Raw genomic sequence first — 17398 nt, forward strand, 5'->3', positions numbered from 1 at the left:
GACATTCCCTGATTAGCTGCACAAGTACACAGTGCTGCGGAATGGCATGAAATCTCAAACTCTAGTTCAGAGTCAGAAACCTTTGAGGAAAATCCTTTAGAACAGAGAAATTCCCCATGAGAAGGTCAAACTTCCTGAGAAATTCCCACTTCCTTTCTGTGTGGCCCGAGTACACATTTTGGATTGTGTGCCTGGTCTCTGCCAATTAAAGACCAGGAGATCAAGGCCTATACTGTAATAAGTAACATTTATAAAGATAATTTGATTGTAAACTCAAAGTAGCTGTAGTTGGTACGATAGCAGCAGTTTCTTAATCATAAATGAAAAACAGAAGTTCTGGAGAAACTTGCATCCCAAATTGAAAAACTTAAGGACTTACAACTGCAATTATCTCTCATTGTTGATACTGTGATTTTCTTGTTAATTGGTGTTTTTGGCCCCTGTTGGGTTCACTGTTCTTCTGTTTTCCCTCTGAATTTTGTTTTAATATTCAGCTGTGACTCTCACCATTTGGCTTGGCGTGACACTAACTGCTCCATCACTTGCTGAAATCTGACTTGGCCTCCATATCCTCTCTTCCCAGCTCTGCAATGCTACCTCTTAAAAATAAAACCACCATTCTGCTCTCAAATGAGCTGCCAAGAAAAAAAATTACAGTGTTCCCACTCTATTCCCATTCTATGCTTTTCACACCTTGGTAGTGTGATTCCATTAATTGTAACAACTGATCCAAACCGTTTAAAAATAAAATTCTGGCCCTGTTTCTCATGCCTTCTGGCTCCCAGCTGTTTAACAATAAAAATGTGGCCCTGTTCCCAGCTGTTTTCTCTGCCAGAAAATGTAATAGCATATAACCTCGCTGCTGGGACACAGCACATCCTCTGACTCATGAGGAGAAGTATCATTGAAGAGCCACTAATATTCTCTCCAGTGAGAGAAATAGATCAGTCAATGGATAATGGGAAGCTCATGCAACACTGCCTGGTTTGTGATGCTGCCCAAGACAAATTTCTGCTCGGTGGTGTCTTCTACTGGGTAAGCAGAAAATGTTCAGGGTCACTCAATAGTAAATTTTAGAATTCCCATTTATCAATGTAAAACCTGTCAGGGCTGCTTGGCGTTAGTCAAGCATGCAAAGAGGCAATAACCTGTTCAGTACAGTCATGTGGAATTTAACCGATAATCTCTGGGGAAATAGGAAGGCAAATGATAATGGGAAACGATGAACAAATTTGCTGAGTAACAAAATGCTCCTTGCTCTATTATGTTGTTGAATTACCTAGCACCAAAAAAGGTCCATCCTACTGCATAATCCCAGCAATCTTTGCTGTCTTTTGTTTCATGAAGACCCAGAATCTGTCAAGGTTCCAATAGAAATTTTTTTCAGAACATCTGACATCCAGGGGAACTATTCGACAATGGAAAATATGCCACTGAAGATGAAGAATTGTTATATTTGGGCTGTCAGCAAGTTTGTTCACATTACTAAGTATCTCATCAATCACCTACCCAAATAAATAGTAGGACTGAATAATAATAAAACATTAAAAAAAAGGAAGTAGATTCTAATCAATGGAAAAATAGGCCATCCATTTTACCAAGCTGTCTCAATTCTATTCAATTTAATTCAATTTGTACCATTTACTGAATGGAATAGGAGAAGGAACGAAAGTAACCGCATTTCTTTATCATTTGCACAATCTCAGGAGGTCCTAAAGCACTTTACAGCCAATAAAGCACATTTGAAGATTAGTCAGTATTGTAACTTAGCAAATGTAAAGGTAAATTCATGAGCAATAAGATGTAGAAACACAAATGTGTTCATGATTTTGATTCAGGAACAGATATTCATCAGGTACCCCTGAAAGAGTGCCCCTATTCGTCTTTGTTAAAGTCCACAGTATGGCACTGTACAATCACCAAAAAGGGCAGATGTGAACTTTGTTTAATGTCCCATCTGAAAGATGGCATCTCTGAAAATGCAGCACATCCTCACTCTCACTATCATTTATCAGCTATCATTTATGCACTTAAGATTCTGGGTTGGGATTGAAACCTCAACCTTTTGACTCAAAGGTAAGACTGAGTGAACTCAGACATGACTGCCCTGAAGGAGGCAATGCCATAGGCTTGTTCTAGTTTGAGGACCAGTACCGTCCTCTTATACTTTCTCCCCTACACAATATTTTAATGCGTGTTTCTAGCCTAAAGCTTTTCTCACCAAAAAAAAGCCCCAGTTACAGGTACACTTATTTCATTAAGATTGTACCCTGTCAGAAATCTATATTTTAAGATAATGGCTATTGTATATTTGCGCATTACAATTTTAATCTCACTACATTCAAATGTAACTTCTCCAATTTAACACTTCAAGAACTCTTTCAGGTCATTCCACCAGCTATCTCAGATAGAAAAGCTAACTCACGGGAATAGGGATCGCTACATGTTGTGACAGCCCAAGGAGGAAAGGGTGCTCTTTGTAATGGGAAGAGCCATTGCTGAGGCCATAACCATCAGTGGGACTGAAGCAATTGAACGTTTGCTCATAGCTAACCCTCATCTCACAACTTTTTCTCGTTTATAAGCTGCAGATGGTGTACATGTCCACATCCACTCTCCCCCATCGTCCTCTGTTCACCACAAACCTCCCCTTGTTTCATTTCTTCTTTCACATAGAGTCATAGAGATATACAGCATGGAAACAGACCCGTGCTGACAAGATATTCTAACCTAATCTAGTTCCATTTGCCAGCACTTCGCCCATATCCCTCTAATCCCTTCCTATGCACATATCCAGGCAGATGCCTTTTAAATACTGTAATTGTACCAGCCTCCACCACTTTCTCTGGCATCTCGTTCCATGCAAGTACCAGCCTCTGAGTGAAAAAGTTGACCCTTAGGTCTCTTTTATATCTTTCCGCTCTCACCCTAAACCTATGTCCTCTAGTTCTGGACTCCCCCACCCCAGGGAAAAGACTTTGTCTACTTATCCTATCCATGATTTTATAAATCTCTATAAGGTCACCCCTCAGCCTCCAACGCTCCAGGGAAAACAGCCCCAGCCTGTTCAGCCTGTTCCCTATAGCTCAAATCCTCCAACCCTGGCAACATCCTAGTAAATCTTTTCAGAACTCTTTCAAGTTTCACAACATCCTTTTGATAGGAAGGAGACCAGAATTGCATGCAATGTTCCAAAAGTGGCCTAACCAATGTCCTGTACAGCCGCAACATGACCTCCCAACTCCTGTACTCAATACTCTGACCAATAAAGGACAGCATACCAAACGCCTTCTTCACTATCCTATCTACCTGTGACTCCACTTTCACGGAGCTATGAACCTGCACTCCAAGGTCTCTTTGTTCAGCAAAACTCCCCAGGACCTTACTAATAAGTGTATAAGTCCTACTCTGATTTGCTTTTCCAAAATGCAGCATCTCACTTTTATCTAAATTAAACTCCATCTGCCACTCCATCTGGCCCATCTGATCAAGATCCCATTGTAATCTGAGGTAATCTTCTTCAGATACCCAAGGAGTGCAACTTGTCCATCCAGTGAACACTAACAGCAAACTGGTGAGAGAGACATAGACCAACATTTGATTTCACACTTGCAGCAACCAGATCAAACACTGGTTATGTTACAGGACAATCTACATGGAATGAGAAAATGGGCATGAGTGACTTACTTCCTGGCAGGGGACAAGGTTAGGGCAGGTACCTGTAGTTGTCTGTGCATTGATTCTGCCCACAAAGGACCCAGGCGTACACTTTGGGGGACCATCCTACAAATAACTGGCAGCCACCAAGATCAATGCAACCTTTCTTATTTATAGTAAGATCTTTGGTAGCAGTTTGAATCTTTTTGTCTTTAACTGCAGTGTTGGGAGAAATTCCAACTCCATGAAGCCACTCTTTCAAAATGGCTGCCTCCACTGGTTTGGCATTGGGGGCTAGGCCAGTAATTATTGCTCACCCCAAATATCCTTCACAAGCTGGTGAGCAATCTTTTTGGACCGTGACTCCATGTACAATCAGAAAGGGCGGTTAGTAAGAAGTGGTATGACCAGGCCAGACCCCCTCAAAACATTTCAAGAAGGTAGCCCAGGCCCTAACATTGTTAATTGTTTTTAGCAGGTTGTAGTGGATATTCCAGGAGTGATACAGTAGGCCAAACCACTCAGTTTTAAACAAAACAGAATTTATTTACAAACTACTGAATGAAACACAAACAAATGAGAACAGAATTTAGAACAACTTAACCTATCTAAAAACCCACTCAACTCTATCGCAACTTAATGATGCTGTTCGAGATACTTGCCCATCAACATCCCCATAAACACCCCCTTGGTTAATAAAAAAAGGTAAAATCAAACACAGGTTCTTACAAGACAGAGATGGCAGAGAGAGAGAGCACTGAAGTGTTTCCAAGACTCCCCAGCTAAAACCTGACCAGCAGCTTCAAACTGACTGCTTGTTAAAACCAGACCAGAATAAAACCCTGAACCAGGAGAATTGGCCGCTCCCCTTTCACTGTACAAGTCTTTTTTTCATAAAAAGCTTAAAAGCCTTTTTAAGTAGGTATTTCCAGACACATAAGAACCTCTACCTTTCCAAAGCTTCTCAAAAAAAGGGCAAAATAACCTTGTTAAAGGGGCAGCAATGTCACACAGGGTATTTGAGAATTCCTGGCTCTGTAAAACTTTTATAGGATTTGTGCTTCATGAATGATCTCCCAAAATGCAATTTTCATAAAGATGGAGTGAGTGCTATTGATGGACAATTCCAACTGCTTATTGAATGTAATTTTTTTTTGACTTAGCATGCGGGAGATATTAACAATAAGTGAAATATTTGTTTCAACAAATCAGTGCACACTTTGGTGAAATATTTACTTGCACAGTGAATTTGTTCTTGCAATTATGCGGGATGCTTGTTTTGTATCAATGAGAATGTGCTTATTTTCAGTCGTGACATCAACAATCGAGGGGTACCATTATTTTTGTCACGATGGCTCCAGATTAATGATTACGATGGATACTAGGTGAGTTGGCATGGAGAAGGCAATGATAGGTGGGAGATGAGTTGGCACAGAGCCATCTCATCCTATAAGCCATAGGATGATTGGGGCCATATGGGGTGTAGGTGGCCATGGAAATGTGTTCATAGATTAGCATATGGGTAATTAGAGATGGGTAGATGGGCATGGGGGTGGGGTGGGGGGGGAGAGGAGGGGGAACCACAGAGTATAAGGGGATTGACAGTATAAGAGCAGAAGCTTTTGCTTTCATCTTTATTTTTGGATTTTGCTTACAGCACCCAAGGCCCAGACTGCCTTAGGAAATTACAGGCTATTCCCAGGTTGCTTGACCCAACTGGCAATCTAGCCCAGCCCTTCCGACTGAAAATCCAGTGGAGTTGACCATTTTTAAAAGATTGGCTTCATAGAGCTTAAATTTCTCCTAACTCAGCACCCCCAGACAAGGGGATTCAAATTGCCACCACAGACCTTACTATAAAAAAAAGAGGTTACATGGTACACAAATAATCATGTTGTCATACTTCAAGGCATTGACTTGTGGAATAAAATGTTTTCCAAACCAAATTCATTACAATTTCACTTCAAGATGAATGAGTTACAATTTCTCCTTTAAAAGTAATAAAGAAATTTGGCTTTAAAATATGTACAAAATGATCAAATTAAGTCCCAGTACAAGCTATGAAGCATATTTGTAGAAATGAATGACCTTTTCATTGCCTGTTTTTCTTGCCCATAAAAGCAAACATTCAGAATTTTTGTGCCCCGGAGAGGCAGCATGGTGGTTCAGTGGTTTGCGCTGTTGCCTCACAGTGCCAGGGAATTGGGTTCGATTCCAGCTTTGGGTGACTCTCATAGTGGAGTTTGCACATGCTCCCTGTATCTGTGTGAGTATCCTCTAATTTCCTCCCATGATCCAAAGATGCATGCTATAGTGTGCAGGCTAGTTGGATCAGCCAAGGGAAATACAGGGTTATCGAGATAGGGTATGGGGATAGGATGATCTTCAGAGGGTTGATGTGAACTGAATGGCCTCTTTCTGCACTATAGGGATTCTATGAACAAAAGCCACCCCCACCCTCGTCTAGCTTATCTCTCCACGCTTCAGGCTCTCTGCCTTTATTCCTGATGAAGGGCGTTTGCCCGAAACGTTGATTTCGCTGCTCCTTGGATGCTGCCTGAACTGCTGTGCTCTTCCAGCACCACTAATCCAGAAAAAGGGTCATCTGTTAAGGGAGTACACAATGTGTAAAAGAAACATCAGACCATTTTCTTTAAAGGATCTCCAAAAGAATTCAATCCAGCAATTACAGCATCAAAGGAAGGAGGTTTGTCAACCTTTCGTCACAAAAGGGGATTTATCCCAATGATAACTTTAACAAACAATTAAGGATGTTGCCAGGATTTGGAGGGTTTGAGCTTTAGGGAAGGCTTAATGGTCTTATAGATATTTATAAAATCATGAGGGGCATAGATAGGGTAAATAGACAAGTTCTTCTCCTTCATTTCAGGGGGATCCAGAAGTAGAGGGCATTGGTTCAGGGTAAGAGGGGAAAAATTTAAAAGGGATCTAAGAGGCAACTTTTTCACACACATGGTGCATGTGTGGAATGAGCTGCCAGAGGAAGCAGTGGAAGCTGGTACAAATACATTTATAAGGCAGCTGGATGGGTATATGAATAGGAAGGGTTTAAAGGGACATGGGCCAAGTGCTGGCAAATGGGACTGGCTTAGTTTAGGACATCTGGGCAGCATGGACGAATTGGACCAAAGGATTCGTTTCCATGTCATACATCTCTATTATTCTATGACTCAATGAGTACAAATCAAAAATATTGGGCATGACATACAAGTTTAATAGCTGCAATTGTGCTGAAAGTTTTAATTGCCCAGACTGCATTGCTTATTTGATTTTTGAAAATTTAAGTCACATTAATTGCTAGAAGTCTTTCCTGAATTGATATAATCTATTCAGTTGATCAGAGTGCACTGAAGACAGCTGTGATTTGGAGGTGCCGGTGTTGGACTGGGTTGGACAAAGTTAAAAATCACACAACACCAGGTTATAATCCGACAGGTTTGTTTGGAAGCACTAGCTTTCAGAGCATTGCTCCTTCATCAGGTGGTTGCGGAGTATAAGCTGATGAGGGAGCAGCGCTCCAAAAATGAATGCTTCCAAATAAACCTGTTGGACTATAACCTGGTGTTGTGTGATTTTTTAGCTTAAAGACAACTAAGTATTGGGGCAACAACATGTGCCCCAATTATATGCAATAAAATAACTTTGTCTGCTTGGTCATATCTTAATACAAATTTAATAATAATTTGCACCTTTTGTAGGGAGAGGAATCTTACTGAAATGAGATTGTGTTTAAGTTGTTACACGGAAACAATGAATGAGGCAGATACATGCTTAAAATCGCAAATTCACCCGAATTATTTGCTCAATTTCAATTAGGTTGGATTTACACCTGTTTTGATAGATTTTACATAAACTAGCTTGAGATGCCAGCCTACAGTCAAATCTGAGACTTCAAGTCAAGCACTCCAGACATTTGTGTATAATTTAGGTTTACTCTCAGGCTGGAGGCAACACTGTCAAGGCTGGCATTTGTCACTGATCTGTTGTTATTCTTAGAAGGTGGTGATGAAGCATTTTCTTCAATTACTGCAGTTTGCTACATAAACCCTCACAATGTTGCTCAGGAAGACATTCCACGATTTTGACTTGGCAAAAACCTACATCCAAAGAGACTTGGAGGTGAACTCAGAGGTGATGGCAATCCCAAGCAGTTCATGACACTCGAAATATGGTGAAGTAATGAATTTAAGAGATGCTCTTAAGGAAATCTTAGAATACCTACATGTGTGAAAGCTGGCCATTCGACCCATCAACTCTACACTGACCCTCTGAAGAACATCTCCCCCAGACTCCATGTTGTCCCCCTAACCCTGCATTTCCCATGGCTAATCCACTGTCTACACATCCTTGGACACTATGTGCAATTTAACATGGTCAGTCCACCTAACCTGCAAACCTTTGGTCTGTGGGAGGTAACTGGAGCACCAAGAGGAAACCCAATGCAAGCATGGGGAGAATGTGCAAATTCCACACACAGATAATCATCCATGGCTGGAATAGAACCCAGGTCCCTGCCACTGTGAGGCAGCAGTGCTAACAATTGAGCCACCATGCCACCCTAAATCTTGACAAGTTAATATAACTCAAACACACTTCAGTCACAGCATACCAGTGGTGAGGTGGACGCTTAGGGAACAGAATGAAGTGTTTGTTGGTCTTGAGTTCCTTGAATGTTGCAGCTGTACTTATCCGGGCCTGTGTAGAGGTTTACTCTGATCCAGTTTTATTGAGTGTTAATAGAGATTTTCTGTCCAATCCATTCCCAATAGCCATGGCATTCCACTTGTTCAGTGATAAATGGTCTTCCCTCAGGTCTCTAATGATTCTAATTCAGCAAACTCTTACTCACAAGGGCAATTGCTATCTTGATGTCAACAACAGTCACTTACTTAGATTTTAGCTTATGTCTACATTTGAAACAAAGTTGTGATGGAGCCAAATACTCCTTGCAGAACCAAAACTGAGCATCAGTCATGAGTGTGGTACGATGTTGATGACACCTTCCAGTACTTTGCTGATGCTGAGACGAGGATGGTAGGGTAGTATTGTATTGTTCTTGTCACGGCTCTCAGCCTTGAGTAGCAAGCACTTAGGCAGGCAAATGGTATACTGCCCTTCATCGGAAGAGGATTTGTGTTCAGCAGTAGGGATGTCTTATTGCAGCTATGCAGGGCCTTGGTAAGACTACACCTAGAATATTGTGTGCAGTTTTGATTTCCCTACTTAAGAAATGTTATACATGTCACAGATGGAGTGTAACAGAGGTTCACTATGCTGATACTAGGCATGGCAGAAGAGAGATTGATTTGACTGGGTCTGTATTCACGAGAGTTTAAGAGGATGAAAGGGGACCTGATTGAAACATATACAATTCTAACAGGGCTGGACATCTTAGAAAGAGGCAGAATGTTTTCCCTTGTTGGGTAGTCTGGAACAAGGGATACAATCTCAGAATATGAGATCGACCACTTTGGACTGAGGTGAGGAAACATTTCTTCTCTCAAAGTGAACCTGTAGAATTCTGTACTGAAAAAGGCTTTGGAGGCCAAATCATTGAATATATTCAAGAAGGAGGTAGATCAACTTTAGATAAGGCATCAAGGCTCAAAGGGCTAAATCCTGCTTCTAGTTTCTATGCGTCCATATCAAGTACAATCAGACATTATTTAATGTCATAGCAGTGAGAATTAAATTGATTAAAGACTGGCAACAAGTGATGGTGGGGCTTCGGGGGGAAGGCCAGGAGGCCTTCTCAGTGCTTCTGCATGGCTGAAGATGGCATGTACTAGGCTCCTCCCTTGTTGAGGATGGGCTTTTCATATGTTCATTGGCTGCTTAATAGCCCATCTCCATTCAGGACTTCATTAGCTCTCTCTATATCATACTGCTTTTGGTGTTTAACGTGCATCCAATTTTATGGGTGAGCACCACAAAGTTAGCCAACAGCAACAAAACACATCCAAGTTTCAAGTCATGCAATCTGAACACATAGTTACATCCTCTCATCAATGACTGTCTAAAAAAAACTCTTTGGCATGATAATAGAAATACAGATCACGTACTTTTAATTCAGCTTTTTGTCAGCTATTTTCATTTGGGTTAGTCTCAAATTGTTGTTTACCTACACTCCTGTGAAGCTCCTTGTTAAATTAGAGGGGCCAGATAAATGCCAGTCATTGTTATTTGTATAAATGTAAAGCTGTATTGAAATTTCATTTCCCTTCAAGGTAAATGCAAAATGTACTGGAATCATTAGGCAAACATCCTCTAACATATGCCCAAAAAAAAGCTACTTAACTATACTGTGAGGTAAATGCAGGAAGCAGAAGCTCAGGCTATACCTACGGGAAAATTGGAAAAAGTCATTGCATGAAACACAAGGCAACTCTTAGATGCTTATGCAATAGGCTTAATTGGCAGGCTGAGGGTAAACAGTTTGCCACCCACTCAGCAAGTGCCATGGCTGTGAGATGGAAATTGATTGAACAGGAAATAGTATCTCTATTATAATTTCTGTATCTGGGTATAATAAGTGGTTCCTATCTTTAAATGTTTTAACTAACAGAAAATAATGAGCAGAAATTCTTCAGAAGGAGAAATACAAAGATTCATACTGTGCTGGTGAGGTTAATGGTAAAATCCAATTGTTTCATAACAGAGCCATAAATAATGACATCTAGAATATGCTTGTCGAGGAATAATCCTGGTACCCTGTAGTGTGACACAGGTCTTCATGTAGGTAATCTGCAAAATGCAGGACCTTTATCAGTGTTGTGCAATTGAAACATATGCCTCAAGCAAGATTTCAAACTTTATTGTATTCCATTTACCATAATTAGTAAAACAATACTGTCTCAAAACTGTGAAAAAAAACAAGATTAATATTGACAGCTCATTGTAACTCTAGGATTTGTAAATTAGGTTTTGCGAGCATGTTAATGACTTCAAGACTGTTGATCTGACTTTAATTAAGAAACAATCCTGAGCTGCGTTTGATTGATGTGTTTAATATTTACTGAATATTGTTTACAAGGGAGTTAGAATAATAATAACTGCAGGATTGTAATTTTTAAAAAAATAAAAATTATGTTTCTCCAGTTGGCTGCAATATATGTCTCATTGCATAACAAACCTATTTTATGGATTTAATTACTTCAGGTTTTTGGCGTTTTGTTGTCCGTAACTTCATGTTTCTCATCAGGGCTATCTAAATTCATACTCCGAACTAAGAAGATTATATGACTTTTCTTATGAAATCTGAACTATAATGTGAGCCACATTGCAAAATGAATCACATTGAGTCCAAACTGGGCTCAGTCCTTACAAACAACTTTAGGGTTCATTTGAAACATGTGATTCCAATGGAGCAGTAATTTAAATATGGAAGATTACAGAACAATTCTGTCATAGCTTTTAGGATCACATTTGTTTTAGTATGAAATTTCCAAGAAATTCAGCATTCACTAAGAATAGTGGGTTTCTGATGTAAAAGAAAACTAAAATAATCTGTTCAGAGTAGTTTCTACAACAGGTCTTGAGTGCAAGTATGATCTCAATGAGCTAGCTGCAATTCCTCATTCAATTCTCCTAATATTTTCCTGTTCCATAAGTAGATAACTAGTACCTCTAGAATCAATATTATATCCCTGAAAAGTCTACCATTTTATGAAATGCAAAGGAATCAGACTATGGTGGGTACACAAATATTCATTTAACGTAAAACATTTTCCCTCAGTTTATTACCTCCTCTCCTAAAGGGAATAGCATATTGGAATGAGCACCCATTAACATTTTATCCAAGTGTCGTTTTATTGATGCAATAAGCATTGACAGTGATTCTAAAAATGGCACCAATATTAGACTTGAAGTTGTCCTTTTCCATGATCTTTGCTGCAAGGATCATCAATAGGAATCAAAGACAGGAAACTTGCCTAAATCACCCCCTTCCTTAATAAAAAAAAATTGACTGAAGTAATACTACTTAAGAGTATACCTAATCCAAACAATCAAATTCAAGTAATAAAACACTTGATCTACCTCAAAATATTTGAGTTAAACAACCTGGAAGCTGACACATTTTGGACCAATTCACAAACCTGCCATTGGCATAACAAGAGCATTTTGTGGTTGCAATGAACTTAACTGTCTCATGCTAACCAACATGTTAGTTAGGTTTCAGATCACATTATAACAAATAGTACCCAGAATATTTTGACAAAACCAAAAACTATTTGTAAAAATTACATTCTGTCGAAGCAATTTCATCTTATATTCAGATATAACATTAGTCATTCTATAAGCTAATTGCAAATTGGTTAGAAATAAACAAATATTAGAATTCCTTGTCTAGGATGAACCTGATTCAAATCTAATATTTCTTGATAAATTAGTAATATATTAATAACAGTACAATAAAGTACGGTTGGGAGCTTCTCACCTTTGGAAGTGAAGCTCGAGAGCCAGAACTCTGTGTAGTCATTGTCAGCACTGTCGTGATACCCAGTGCTACTCTCGCTGGAGCTGCATCCATGTTAATCCAGAATGAAACCCAGGACAAAATGACAATCAGCAGACTTGGAATGTACATCTGGATTAAATAGTAACCCATCTGTCTTTCCAAGAGGAACTTCACTTCAATGCAGGTAAATTTCCCTGTTAAAAGAAAATCACAGGATCATTGAGATAGACTTGTTACACTCCTTTAAAGCTTTAGTATATTTGTAGCAGCATACTAAGCTGCCGTTACATCCCATCTTACTCATACTTCATGAATGTATTGTAAAGAGAATTTAGTCTGATTTGGTTTAGTGTGATTTTTGTTTAAATACAAAACTCAAGTACATATAGAAGAAAAGGCAAATATTCTGTCATTAGAAGTAATACAATTGAAGATAAAAAAGTAAATTATTATAACCTCAGCTCATTTTCTTAGTTGCCTGAAGTTCAAAATGCTAATTGTTCATGACTCATCGCTGAGTATGAGTTAATGCTTGAGGCAAGATTACTTAGCTAGTTATCCTGACATAAACAGGAGACCAGCACTTGGTGCAATCCAAAACAACTACACAGCATTATTCTTCTACTCAGCACACAGGCTACAGTGCTTAATGAGAATGTTACTGCATGAGTAAGCCAAAAATTATGGGTCAGACTTTCAATGTGCTTTTGGGAATCTGTCATTTGGATGAATGATGCAGCACCTGAACTGCAATGCACTTAGAACAACATAGCGCAGAACAGGCCCTTCGGCCCTCGATGTTGTGCTAACCTGTGAACTATTCTCAGCTCGTCCGCCTAGACTATCCCAAAATCATCCATGTGCTTGTCTAAGCACTTGTGATGTTATTGATAAATTTACCTAGTCTGACTAGTCAGGAGGCAAACAAAATACCCAATTAGTGATGCCAAGCATCTCCAGGAGGTGGGAGTTTCCTGACTGGCACCATTGACAAAAGCAAGATAAGCCAATTTGAGATGTGTCAGCATTTTACAGAAAGGAGCTCCTTAGAGGACCAGGAGAGCACATTGTGGTGAAAGAGGCCATAAAAGTTGGATTACAGTAGAGAGCTGGAATTGCAAAGAACAAAGGTCACCCTTAAATAAATGGAAAGAAAATTTCTGAAAACCTTGCAGCTAACCCAGCAGCAGTGTAGTTTCATGCACCAGACTGTTGAGGTTCATCAAATTAAAGATTCAATACTACAACTGCAAACCTATAGGCCCCTTAACAAGCTCATTAATGCACTTCAAAAAGTGGTAACTGGCAGAGACCAGATTGCTTGAAAATTTAAATCCCTCCCAGAGACATTGGGGTTCTGAGGTCTCTGGGACTGTAATTTTTAATCATTGCTTAACTGAACTGAAAACAGATGTCGTTGAAACTTGTTTTTCCTTTTACCCATATGAGGGCCGTATTTCAAAGGGAACAACAGTTCTTACTGTATAAGGAAAGGTTCCTGATTAGTTGAGATATCAATTCCCATTGGTCAATGTGTTTCTATGGGGATTGCACTAAGGAATTATCGGCCTCTTTCCCCTACAAGTTTTTGTTTTATACATAAAAATAAGCATCAAACTTGGAATGTTCCTTTTTCCTACAGCTCCTCAGTGCATAAAGTCATTCTGAGGTCAAAATTTAGCTTATCATAAATTAATATTAAAATCTTAGTACACATTTAGTTTTATTCAGCAAGTATTGTCTAATCATAGAACCACATCTAATGTTAGGCATTACGTACTGAGTTTTGCAAGAGTAGGTTGGTTAAGTATGATCAATACTTTGCCTGTTGTGAACAGTTCATGGGAGTTAGAGTCAGAGAGCCATAGAAACAGACCCTTCGGTCCAACTCATTCGTGATGACCAGGTTTCCTAAACTAATCTAGTCTCATTTACCAGCACTTGGCTCATATTCCACTAAACCCTTTCTATTCATGTACCCATTAGATGCCTTTTAAATACTAAAATTGTACCAGCCTCCATCATTTTCTCTAGTAGCTCATTCTATACATGCGCCAGTCTCTGCATTAAAAAGTTGCCTGTTGGCTCCCTTTTAAATCTTTCCCTACTCACTTTGAATGTATGCCCTCTAGTTTTAGATACCCCCATCTCAGGGAAAATACCTTGTCTATTTACCCTGTCCATGCTTCTCATGATGTTTTAAAACCTCTATAAAATCACTCTCAGCCTCTGATGCTCCAGGGAAAATAGCCCCAGTCTATTCAGCATCGCCCTGTAATTCAAACATTCCAACTCCAGTAGCATCCGTGTCAATCTTTTCTGAACTCTTTCAAGTTTCACAACTCCTTCCGCTACTAGGGACATTAGAACTGAATGCAGTATTCCAATAGTGGCCTAACCAATGTCCTGTACAGCCGTAACATGACCTCCCAAATCCTGTACTTAATGCACTGACCAATAAAGGAAAGCATACCAAACGCCTTCTTCACTATCCTATCTACCTGTGACTTCACTTTCAAGGAACTATGAACCTGCACTCCAAGGTCTCTGCTCAGCAATACTCCCCAGGGCCTTACCATTGAGTTTGATAAGTTGTGTTTGTGATTCTGACAGTCTTCAAACTTGGCATCCTATTATCACTGAAATTCATTCACTGCATACTGTTTGTGTCATTAGACAGAATAGAGTTTTTGGTCTGATGGCAGCACTCTGCTGGTTCAGAATACCACTCATGTTGCTACTGCACAGTGGCTGCGAGAAATGGCTGGCTTCACCTTCTGCTCATTTTTGTATAGGCAACTTTCCCTTTTAGTTAATCTCCTTCATAATTTTGCACAATATAGAGTGAGGAATAATCTTATCAGAGTAACTAATATCCCACAGGATAAAATCGGCACAGTTTTGTGGTAAGATATGTTTTGCTAGGTTTATTAAAGTGACCATCATATACACCATGATTATTTACAATTAATTATTTGCCATACACCCAGGTTGACTATCAATTGCTGTATTAATATTAATTGCTGTAGGCTGTGGTGCAACTCCCTCAAACCTAAGGGATTCAACAGTTCATTTGGAAAATAATGATATTTTTCCACCTATGTCCTGAACTTTTGTAATATTTAGTAGGTTATGGAGCCTTCCTGTCAGTGAGTGTGGATCAGGAATTTGGCTGTGCATCTGATCAGTGTTAAAAGAAACCTCTGATTCTGGTCAGCAGTGAACTCACTAAACTCAAACAAATACTGGCACCATACTGCCATTCACCTGCTCCTGACAAGCTGTGCCACCAACATTAGCCATACCATACAGGGTGGCATGGTGACTCAGTGGTTAGTGCTGCTACCTCACAGCATCAGGGAACCAACCCAACCTCAGGCAACTGTCCGTGTGAAGTTTGCACACTGTCTCTGTGTCTGTGTGGGTTTCCTCCCACAATCCAAAGGAAGTGCAGGTTAGGTGAATTGGCTGTGCTAAACTGACCATAGTGTTCAGGGATGTGCTGTTAGTTAGGGTTAAATGTAGAGTAATAGGGTAAGGAAATGTGTCTGGGTGGGTGCTCGTCAGAGGGTTGGTGTGAACATTTGGGCTGAATGGCCTGTTTCCACCCTGTAGGGATTCTAAGATACATACACAATGGGAAAGATACCACTATATTGAACTTGTATGTTGAAGTTGGATTTTTAAGCTAGTTTTGTCCTTTTTTAAAAGGAATAAATATATGACTGTATTTTTCTCTCTGCATTAATTTTGTTTGCTGAAACGATATACATGTCACAGAGGGGATCTGATTGAGAGGAAAATCAGCATCAAGTTCTCTGTCGGGTTCCTTGAACAGGCAATGAGTGGCTTTGAATGAGGAAACTTATTAGCCACATCCTGACAACCCACAAGGTAATATGACAAGAGTTTGTTTGCTGTGTTTCCGATCAAATAAGCCTGTTCCCTGCTCACTGCTGCATTAACACCAGTGATAGCAGGATTCTGCCCTAAGGAGGGTATTAATTGCCTACTTCATCATCTCAATTGGTTGTGGAAAGAGGGATGGGGGAGTGTCAGGAAGGCCTTTCCATCCCGGATGGAGCTGGGAAGGTGGCAGGTTCCCCATACAGTATCATTGCACCCGATTAAATGCCACCAAACTAACCACACAAGCAGCACACAAGAGTCTACCCAATGCGATGTACACTTTTCCTAGGATTTGGATGTCACTGGCTAGGCTAACATCATTGCCCATCCTCAATTTCCGAAGAGAAGCTTCATTGATGAACCATCTACTTGAACTGCTTCAGTCCTTGGTGATATTTTGACACTGTGTTCAATTATGAGTTATAATTCATACTGGACTCAAACTGCTTTTCTCTCCATAGATATTGTCAGGCATGCTGAGTTTCTTCAGCTCTTTGTTTTTATTTCCAATTTCTAGAATATGCATTATTTTGCTTTCGTTTTTGAAAATAAGAGAGCAGTACTGACACCAATATATTTATATAGTTGTTATTAACCCTGAGGCTTCAGTTACCATGTCATTTTAAGAGCCCATTCTAACCTACTTCCTTCACAGTGGCAAGTAGAGTAATTTTTCCAAGTCAATTCCTCTGATGATGTTGAATAAAGGAGAGGTGCAGTGAACTAATGTCACAGTATCAGTTCTGTCAGAGTCAATGAGCTACAACACACACAGAGGAGTTCTGGGACAGCACTGAGCATTCTGCTCAGGCCTGGTTGAGTTTTGCTCTTCAGGCAATTTAGAAGATGCTTGTTTACCTGATGTAATCAGATGTGCTTAAAGCAATGAAAAAGGGATTTAAGTTGCACCTGAGTAAACAGCTGGGGAGTTTCATACTGCCAGCATACTATACTCAAAGTACCACTGTCACATAGTAACTATTTCAAACACATGTAATGAAGAGTTCCTAAAACATCTACTACACGGCTTCAGTGTAGGTAAACACCCTATGTTTCCTCATAGCAGCATAACCAGGTAAAACCTCATGCTGAATAACCAAAGGAACAATGCGTTTGGGTGACTATAATCTTATTAAAAGAGGTGGGTGTTGCATTTTGTCTCATGATCAGTGTCTCAGTAAACCTTAAAGGGGGACGGTATGTTAGTATACCCTTAAGTGATATGTACACGATGACATCATTGCATGTGACCTGATGGTATAAGATCTCCGACTCCATCTTATTTGTGACCATATGAAGCATTCTTCTCAACTGGAGTCTAATTGCTTCTTTTTAGCCTGTGAATGCAATGTT

General features: G+C 39.8%; 1 protein-coding gene across 7 annotated transcripts in view; it reads right to left on the reverse strand.

Annotated features, from left to right (window-relative positions):
* The window catches only part of glra2 (glycine receptor, alpha 2), a 196422-nt gene that overhangs the window by 64211 nt on the left and 114813 nt on the right, over positions 1-17398 (reverse strand). For all 7 annotated transcript variants that reach the window (XM_072584843.1, XM_072584841.1, XM_072584845.1 and 4 more), the window contains one exon: positions 12116-12330. In XM_072584843.1, the coding sequence (XP_072440944.1) occupies positions 12116-12330 (215 nt within the window). The remainder of the gene's footprint in view (positions 1-12115; positions 12331-17398) is intronic.

The sequence above is a fragment of the Chiloscyllium punctatum genome, chromosome 15 (genome assembly GCF_047496795.1).
Source record: "Chiloscyllium punctatum isolate Juve2018m chromosome 15, sChiPun1.3, whole genome shotgun sequence".
Classification (NCBI taxonomy): Eukaryota; Metazoa; Chordata; class Chondrichthyes; order Orectolobiformes; family Hemiscylliidae; genus Chiloscyllium; species Chiloscyllium punctatum.